The 8,928-nt window shown below is 53.2% G+C and overlaps 1 protein-coding gene across 1 annotated transcript in view; it reads left to right on the top strand.

The window, feature by feature from the left end:
- PRKD2 (protein kinase D2) overlaps positions 1 to 8,928 on the top strand; it is a 38,764-nt gene that overhangs the window by 7,223 nt on the left and 22,613 nt on the right. The window contains exons 4-10 of the mRNA XM_005857853.2: positions 2,687 to 2,841; positions 2,948 to 3,167; positions 4,803 to 4,880; positions 4,960 to 5,113; positions 6,600 to 6,717; positions 6,928 to 7,005; positions 8,806 to 8,928. Of these exons, the coding sequence (XP_005857915.2) occupies positions 2,687 to 2,841; positions 2,948 to 3,167; positions 4,803 to 4,880; positions 4,960 to 5,113; positions 6,600 to 6,717; positions 6,928 to 7,005; positions 8,806 to 8,928 (926 nt within the window). The remainder of the gene's footprint in view (positions 1 to 2,686; positions 2,842 to 2,947; positions 3,168 to 4,802; positions 4,881 to 4,959; positions 5,114 to 6,599; positions 6,718 to 6,927; positions 7,006 to 8,805) is intronic.

The raw sequence follows: 8,928 nt of genomic DNA, 5'->3' as shown, positions 1-8,928 counted from the left end.
GGAAAGGGGGGGGGGCTTGGGGGGAGGGGGGGGCTCGGCTGGGATGGGGGATAAAAGGGGGCGTTCACAGGGGAAAGGGCGGAGCCTGTATCAAAGAGGGATGGACCGGAAAACAGCCAGCAGGGACTTTTGGAAGGAAGGAGTTTATGGGATTATGCCGGCGGGCGGGCGGGCTGGCCAACTCTTAATCCGTAGGGCAGCCAGCGGGTCAGCAAGGGCAGCTGGAACTCAGACAGGAGCTAAAGCTGCCATCCACAGGCAGAAGTTCTCCATCTGGGACGTCTCAACTCCGCTTTTTAAACCTTTCAACGGACTGCAGCGGGCCCACCCAGATGAACTAGGGTAATCTTTCTCACTAAAAGTCCGCTGACTGTGGACTTGAATCACATCTATCAAATGCGACATAGCAACACCTCGATGAGTGTTTGCATAACGGGGGGTGCTAACCCAGCCAAGTTGACACGTGAAGCTGGCCGCCGGAGTCCACCCCTGTCCACTTGGCACCTCAGTCTGCTAGGGCTGCCATGACAAAATACCTCAGGCCGGGTGGCTTAGACGGCAGACGTGCGTTTCTCGCAGCTCCAGAGCTGGAAAGTTTAAGATCAAGGTTCCGACGGGGCTTGTTTCCCGGCGAGGACTCTCTTCTTAGCTTGCAGATGGCTGCCACTCCCCATGTGCTCGCAAAGCGTGTGAAGAGGGGGAGTTCTGAAGTGTCTTCCTTTATAGAAGGACCCCAGTCTCATCGAGTCAGGACCCCACCCTTATGACCTCATTTCACCTTACGGCCCCATCTCCAGCTGCAGCTACAGTGCAGGTTAGGGCTTCAATATGTAAACTGGGGGTGGGGACACGCAAGCATTCAGTCTACAACAAGCACCCGTACACATCTCCTTAAACCATACTTAAAAAAAGGAACACAATGTTCCTTTAGCCAGGATGTCTCAAGGTTAAGCCCAAATGTCAGGATCAGCAGGTCCCTTCCATCTTGGATGTGGAGTGAGAATGTGGAGGTCTCGCCCTCCTGCACCTGAAGCCCACACCGCCCGCCTTGGCTCTGCTCACACCGAAGATGGGGACCGTCCGCTCTGCGGCGAGGAGCTGCAGCTCCGTTCAGCGTGCCAGCTTCGTGCCAGCATGCCATGCTCACATGGAAACCCAGAGTCTTTGATAACCTATGGTCCAGGTGACCGACAGCATCGACTACGATTGTTACCACGTAGCCCTAAATACATTGTGGCATTGTTTAAGGACCTGGACCGACAGCCACAGCGGGCCTACAGAAAATGGACTCAGTGCTTCAAAGCTGCTATCAATATCCAGTCATCCACACATCACATCCACCTCCTCATGTCTTGGCATATGTAACCTTCGTCATGGCGCAACCCTGGTGTCATCAGATTCTTGGGGCGGGGGCGGGGAGGCAGGGCTGTTGTTGTTTTTGGTCATCCGATTCTAATGGGCAATCTTAGCATGGACTTCCGTGACCCAGCTCCACAGATGGCGGTCCGAGCTCATATGGTTCCAAAAGAGGCCAAATGACTGTAGTAAATGCCATTGACACCCTCCCGTGGGAGTTGGACTGTACCGCGGCACTCACACTGGGAGTCATGAGTGAGGTTCTGAAATTCCGCTCAGCGAACGCAAGGCCCAAACCGGGAGGTGGAACCTATAGGCGAAGGCCATTTGCCATCTTAGCTCTCCTCGTCGGGCCAACAATGTTCCTCGAGTGCGCATGTGCCTGTGCAGTGGGGCCGCGCGAGTCCCAGGCAGTGCCTGGATGGATGGATGGATGGATGGATGGATGGATGGATGGATGGGTGGATAGGTGGATGGGTGGATGGGTGGATGGGTGGATGGATGGATGGATGGGTGGATGGGGAGTCGCTGAGCTGGCAGGTCTGCACAGGCAGCCCACCAGGAGACAGGCTTCGCGAAGCACCTGCAAGAAACTCCCAGGGGCTGGAGGGACAGTGTTCAGAACAGCCAGCCATCCGGAGTCACGTGGGATCGCCGGAGATGGATGGGAGCGAGGGTTCAGGAAGCCCGGTGGAAACCACAAAGCTGGGCCTGATGCATTCATGGACGACGATTTAAAAAAAAATTTTTTTTGAAAGAAAAAACAATAACAAAGTCATGCTTCCACCTGATAGGATACCACCATCCTGGGTACAACTGAAAACATGCTGACCCTTTATTCCCCAGAAGACGGCGTGTGTCCTGGAGACGCTGTGATGGAAACGCCATGATGTACAGCCAACTATCATCAGCATCTTATGTTAGGTGACAAGGGGATAGGAGAGGGAAGAAAACACAAGGATTTGATGTACACACGCATTCATCAAAGAAGGAGGAAACGCTAGCGATGATAGCTCCCGTTTCTGCAGCGGGTCGCTCAGCGGTGGCTTCCTTCCACTCCCCAATCTGCGCGCTCTCTGCCCTCAGCCAGCACCTCACCTGCTCGTGGTGCTTTGCCTGGTGGAATGGCCCCAACCTTCGTTTCTGAACGTTCTGGGGCTGTGCTGCCTGAATTGGGTTTTTGTAGATTTCCATAGACTTTAATTACACACGAAGCGTCCTGAGGGATGTACAGTGCTCCAGATCTGAAGGAAAGGAGAAGGGGGGTGGGGGGGAGTGGAGCGCCAGGGCAGTGGAGGCTGCGTCTCTGACCGTTTGGCGCCCCCCGCAGGCTGTGGACTGAACTACCACAAGCGCTGCGCCTTCAGCATCCCCAACAACTGCAGCGGGGCCCGCAAGCGGCGCCTGTCGTCCACGTCTCTGGCCAGTGGCCATTCGCTGCGCCTCAGTACCTCGGACTCCCTGCCCTGCACGGCGGACGAGCTGGTGAGGGGCGGGGGAGCGGGCAGGTGGGTGGCTGGGGGGGTGACAAGGCCCGGGTGGGTGTAGGGCAGCGCACTGATGTGTCGCGTCCGCTCTCGCTGACCCCTAGAGCCGCAGCACCACTGAGCTCCTGCCTCGCCGCCCGCCCTCGTCCTCCTCCTCGTCCGCCTCCTCCTACACCGGCCGCCCCATCGAGCTGGACAAGATGCTGCTCTCCAAGGTCAAGGTGCCGCATACCTTCCTCATCCACAGCTACACGCGGCCCACTGTCTGCCAGGCTTGCAAGAAACTTCTCAAGGGCCTCTTCCGCCAGGGCCTGCAGTGCAAAGGTCAGGGGGTAGGGGGCATGGAGGGGGGCACAGACAGGGTCGGGACCCCCGCCCCACTCACACTCAGAAGCTTGGGATCTCAGTTGGGCTTGTGGCAGAACACACGAGGCCTGCCCCGAACCTGTGGCATTCTGGACCCTAGAACCTGGGAGTCCTAGGACCTTAGAAATCTAGACGCATAAGACAGCATGGGATTCTAAAAACTATAGAACTTGGGAATTCTAGAATCAGAGGACCTTAGAAAACATAGGATTCAAGAATTCTGGGTCGTAGGATTCAGCTAAAACAACCACAGAATTTTAGCTATATCCTAGAACTGCCAAATTGTAGATTCTCAAAAGATTAGAACTTTAGAACCATAGGATTTGAGAGTAATAGAGCCCTACAAACATCAAATTTGAGTCCTAGAAGTAGAACCATGGAATCTTAGGGTTCTGGAACTCTGGAATGTTGTGATCAATGGCTGGAATACCAGAAATCTAGATAGGTAAAAGCTTAGAGCCACCCGATTCTAAAATTCACTGGAACAGTCAAATGCTAGAATCTTCGATGCCGAGAGCTGAAGAACAGTAGTCACATTAAGTTCTAGAATCTTGGATGTACAGAAACCTTGGAACCATCAGCTTCTGGAGACTTAGAAACCCAGAATTGTAGAACTCAAGTCACTGTAAAACCTTGGACATTAAGGAGTCGTAGTAATCTAGAACCAGAGGACGAGAGATGTGTGTTGAGCTCTAGAAACTTGGACATTGAACTCTGGGGGAGGGGGTGTCTTAGAAATCTAGAACATAGAACCTTAGAAAAATAGGTTTTTACCAAATTCTAGAACCTCTGACGTACAGCACCCTAGAACCTCACACTGATCACGCTCTAGCAGTGGTTCTCAACCTTCCTAATGCCGCGACCCTTTAATACAGCTCCTCATGTTGTGGTGACCCCCAACCATACAATTATTTTCGTTGCTACTTCATAACTGTAATGTTGCTACTGTTATGAATCGTAATGTAAATATCTGATATGCAGGATGTATTCTCAATGTTCGCGACCCACAGGTTGAGAACCGCTGCAGAGCAATGGTTCTCAACCAAGAACAATTCTGCCCGCCCCCTCCCCCCAGGGAGGTTGGGAGACATTTTGTTTATCACACAGGGATGGTGCAACCGTTATCTAGTGGGGAGGAGTCGGGGTGCTGCTAAACCTCCTGTGATGCACAGCACAGCCCCCACAACAAGAAACTAGCCAGCCCCAAATGTTGATAGTGCCAAAGGCTGAGAAACCCTGCCCTCGACTGTTCAAAGCCTAGAATCACAGGATGTTAGATCCTGCTACATTCCAGAATTTTACAAGTCTAGGGTAATGGATATTTATGCATTGGTTAAACCTCGGATGCTTAGAGCCACAGTACTTCACACACACACACACACACACACACACACCCCGTTTACTCTCGTCTCTCCATAGTTGGAGAAACTCGCTCAAAAGGGGGACAGCCATGGAAGGGTCAGCCAGTTTCCTGCCCCCCACGGCAAGAGTAGAGACTCTTTTGAGACTGGTGGTTGGGGGTCAAACTCAACCCTTCCAGGTGACCTCTCTTCCCTCTCCCTCCCGCCTCCTTGTTCCCTGTCCTCCTCCCAGACTGCAAGTTTAACTGCCACAAACGCTGCGCCACCCGAGTCCCCAACGACTGTCTGGGAGAGGCGCTGATCAATGGAGGTAAGAGGCTGTGGGCTGAGCCAGCGGGAGCTGGGGGCCCGGCTGGGGGGAGGCCCCTCTGACGCCCTGTCCCCCCCAGATGTGCCGATGGAGGAGGCCACCGATTTCAGCGAGGCTGACAAGAGCGCCCTCATGGATGAGTCCGACGACTCCGGCATCATCCCAGGCTCCCACTCGGAAAATGCCCTCCACGCCAGTGAGGAGGAGGAGGCCGAGGGAGGCAAGGCCCAGAGGTACCCCGGGCACCCCACTGGGGATGCCCTTCCCCATCTCTACAATGGGTTACCCTCACCCCCTGCTTGAACATTACCCAGGTTCCTGAGGCAAATCTTCTGAAGTACCCACACTTCATTTTCCAACTGAACACTTTTTCCTGGTTTACATTTTTTAAAAATATTATTTACTTTTTAAAATAGATTTTTATTGATTTCAGAGAGGAAGGGAGAGGGAGAGAGAGATAGAAACATCAATGATGAGAGAGAATCATCGATCGGCTGCCTCCCTCACACCCCACACTGGGGATTGAGCCCACAACCGGAGCATGTGCCCTGACTGGGAATCAAACCGTGGCCTCCTGGTTCATAGGTCGACACTCCACCACTGAGCTGTGCTGGCTGGGCCTGATTTACATTTTTAAAAAGTTTTCATGGAAGCATGTTTTTTGTTGTTTTTAAAAATATATATTTTATTGATTTTTTACAGAGAGGAAGGGAGAGGGATAGAGAGTTTGAAACATCCATGAGAGAGAAACATCGATCAGCTGCCTCCTGCACACCCCTTCCTGGGGATGGGCCCGCAACCAAGGTACATGCCCTTGACCAGAATCGACCCTGGGACCCTTCAGTCTGCAGGCCGACCCTCTATCCACTGAGCCAAACCGGTTAGGGCTGTTTTGTTTTTTTTTAAAATATATTTTTATTGATTTCAGAGAGGAAGGGAGAGGGATAGAGAGTTTGAAACATCCATGAGAGAGAAACATCGATCAGCTGCCTCCTGCACACCCCTTCCTGGGGATGGGCCCGCAACCAAGGTACATGCCCTTGACCAGAATCGACCCTGGGACCCTTCAGTCTGCAGGCCGACCCTCTATCCACTGAGCCAAACCGGCCAGGGCGGATGCATGTTTTAATTTACGTTATATTTGTTTGGAACTGGTGACACAGCCATTGAAATCCTCCCACTTCCTGCCTCCAGGCTGCCCTGCTCCTCCCCCTGGAGGCTGCCAGTGGGGTAGTTTCTGGTGGGCCCTTCCAGAAACAATCTGTATGGCAACTGACAGTGCAGTGTGAGTAAGAACATGAACTCTGCAGCCAGACTGCTGTGTGGCCTTGGGCAAGAGATTAACCTCTCTGAGCCTGTTTCCGCATCAGAGAGGTTGAGTCACTTGCCCAGGGACGCACACCTGGCTGCAAGATCCCTGGGCTCAGTAGTAATTAGCACTTGAAGGCCCACCGTGTGCCAAGCACTGTGCTCCGCTCCTTAGAAAGGTTTTCACTCCTCAGCACCCCTTTGGGTGGAGACATTAAGGCATGAAGAGTTGGGCAGCCTGATTATTTGGGAACGCAGCCTTTCAGTAACAGCCTCCTTCCTCATTATGGGAAATCTATAAAACAGCGGGGAAAGTGTGCCCTCCCCCCAAACAGCTCCCAAGCTGCCCGGAGATGCCCCTTCGGTTATTTTCTTATATGTAGTAACCTCCCGCCCCTTCTCCCCCCTCAGCTCCCTAGGGTACATCCCCCTAATGAGGGTGGTGCAGTCAGTGCGACACACGACACGGAAGTCCAGCAGCACGCTGCACGAGGGCTGGGTGGTTCATTACAGCAACAAGGACACGCTGGTGAGTGGGCGGGGCGGGGCCAAGAGGGCGGAGCCAGAGCTGGAGGCGGGGCTGGGAGGGGTAGGCCGGGCGGTGCTAGAATTAGAGGTGGGACAGGGGCGGGGCGGGGGTCAGGGGGCGTGGCTAAGGCGGAGTTCGGGGGCGGGGTTTGGCTGGTGGGAGGTAGGAACCCTAGCGACACCCTCACCTCTCAAACCCCTCTCCCTACAGAGGAAGCGGCACTATTGGCGCCTGGACAGCAAGTGCATCACACTCTTCCAGAACAACACGACCAACAGATACTACAAGGTGGGCCAGAATTCAGAGATTATGTACCTACAAGAAGCAAGGAGCTTCGGGCCGGGCATGTGCTAAGCTCCCCGTAACTATGAACTTGTTATCATTATTACATTATATTTAATTTATTGAATTATTTGTATTCATCACCACAGGCCCTGCCAACTTCCTTCTCAATCTCCTGTCTCATCCCATTTCTCTCCCATCCAGTCTTTTTAAAATTTATTCGTTATTTTTTTATTGATTGATTTGAGAGAGAGAGAGAGAGAGAGAGAGAGAAACATCAATTTGTTGTTCACTTATTTATGCATTCATTGGATGCTTTTTTTAAAAAATATATTTTATTGACTTTTTACAGAGAGGAAGGGAGAGGGATAGAGAGTTAGAAACATCCATCAGCTGCCTCCTGCACACCCCACACTGGGGATGTGCCTGCAACCAAGGTACATGCCCTTGACCGGAATCGAACCTGGGACCCTTGAGTCCGCAGGCCGACGCCCTATCCACTGAGCCAAACCGGTTAGGGCTGGATGCTTCTTGTATGTGCCTTGACTAGGGGTCAAAAGAATGGGGACGATGCTCTAACAACTGAGCTACCCAGCCAGGGCTCTCCCATCCACGCTTTTTTTTTTAAATCCTTACCCGAGGATATGTTTCCATTGATTTTTATTTGTATTTATTAATTTAAAAAATATTTTTATTGATTTCAGAGAGGAAGGGAAAGGGTGAGAGAGAGAGACAGAAACATCAATGATGGGAGAGAATCATCGATTGGCTGCCTCCTGCACACCCCACACAGGGATCGAGCCCGCAACCCGGGCATGTGCCCTGACTGGGAATTGAACCATGACCTCCTGGTTCATAGGGTGATGCTCAACCACTGAGCCATGCCGGCTGGGCTCCATTGATTTTTAGAGGAGAAAGGAGGAAGGGAGGGAGGAGGGGAGAGAGAGAGAGAAAAACATCGATGTGAGAGAGACACATTAATTGGTTGCCTCCCAACCCAGGCTGGGGATTGAGCCTGCAACCAAGGCACATGCCCTTAACTGGGAATTGGATCCATGACCCTTTAGTCTTCAGGCTAACGCTCTAACCACTGAGAAAACAGGCGAGGGCTCCCATCCACTCTTGACACACAGCCAGAGAGGTCACTGAGCCATGCCGGCTGGGCTCCATTGATTTTTAGAGGAGAAAGGAGGAAGGGAGGGAGGAGGGGAGAGAGAGAGAGAAAAACATCGATGTGAGAGAGACACATTAATTGGTTGCCTCCCAACCCAGGCTGGGGATTGAGCCTGCAACCAAGGCACATGCCCTTAACTGGGAATCAGATCCATGACCCTTAGTCTGCAGGCTAACGCTCTAACCACTGAGCTAACAGGCTAGGGCTCCCATCCACTCCTGACACACAGCCAGTAGCTCTAAACCCTTCCATGGCTCCCAGGGCCCTGGAGACAGAGCCTGGGCTCCTCCCTGTGGCCCCTGAGGCCCTGTGTGTGGCCTGGCCCTGACCTCATTTCCTTCATTTATTCATCAAACACGGCAGCCCTACTGTGTGCCGGGCACCATCCATGAGATGGGGATATGGCCTTTCCCACCTCAGGCCTTTGCATGTGCTGTGTCCACCGGTCCTCTAGCAGCCAGCCTCTTCTCTCCTTTCTGGTCTCTGCTTCGGTGTAAGTCCCACCAGGCGCCTGTCCTGACCGCTCCATGGCAACCAGTTCACCGCTGACCCTGGATTCTGTGCGCTGAGTGAGCGGGGAGCTCCAGGGTCTGCCGAGTGAGCTCACCTGTGCCGGCTCTGTGTCCTCCCAGGAGATCCCGCTGTCAGAGATCCTCACCGTGGAGCCCGCCCAGAACTTCAGCCTCGTGCCGCCAGGCACCAACCCACACTGCTTTGAGATCGTCACTGCCAATGCCACCTACTTCGTGGGCGAG

The sequence above is a fragment of the Myotis brandtii genome, unplaced genomic scaffold, assembly GCF_000412655.1.
Source record: "Myotis brandtii unplaced genomic scaffold, ASM41265v1 scaffold114, whole genome shotgun sequence".
Lineage (NCBI taxonomy): Eukaryota > Metazoa > Chordata > Mammalia > Chiroptera > Vespertilionidae > Myotis > Myotis brandtii.
This window is presented reverse-complemented; position numbering and strand designations above follow the sequence as displayed.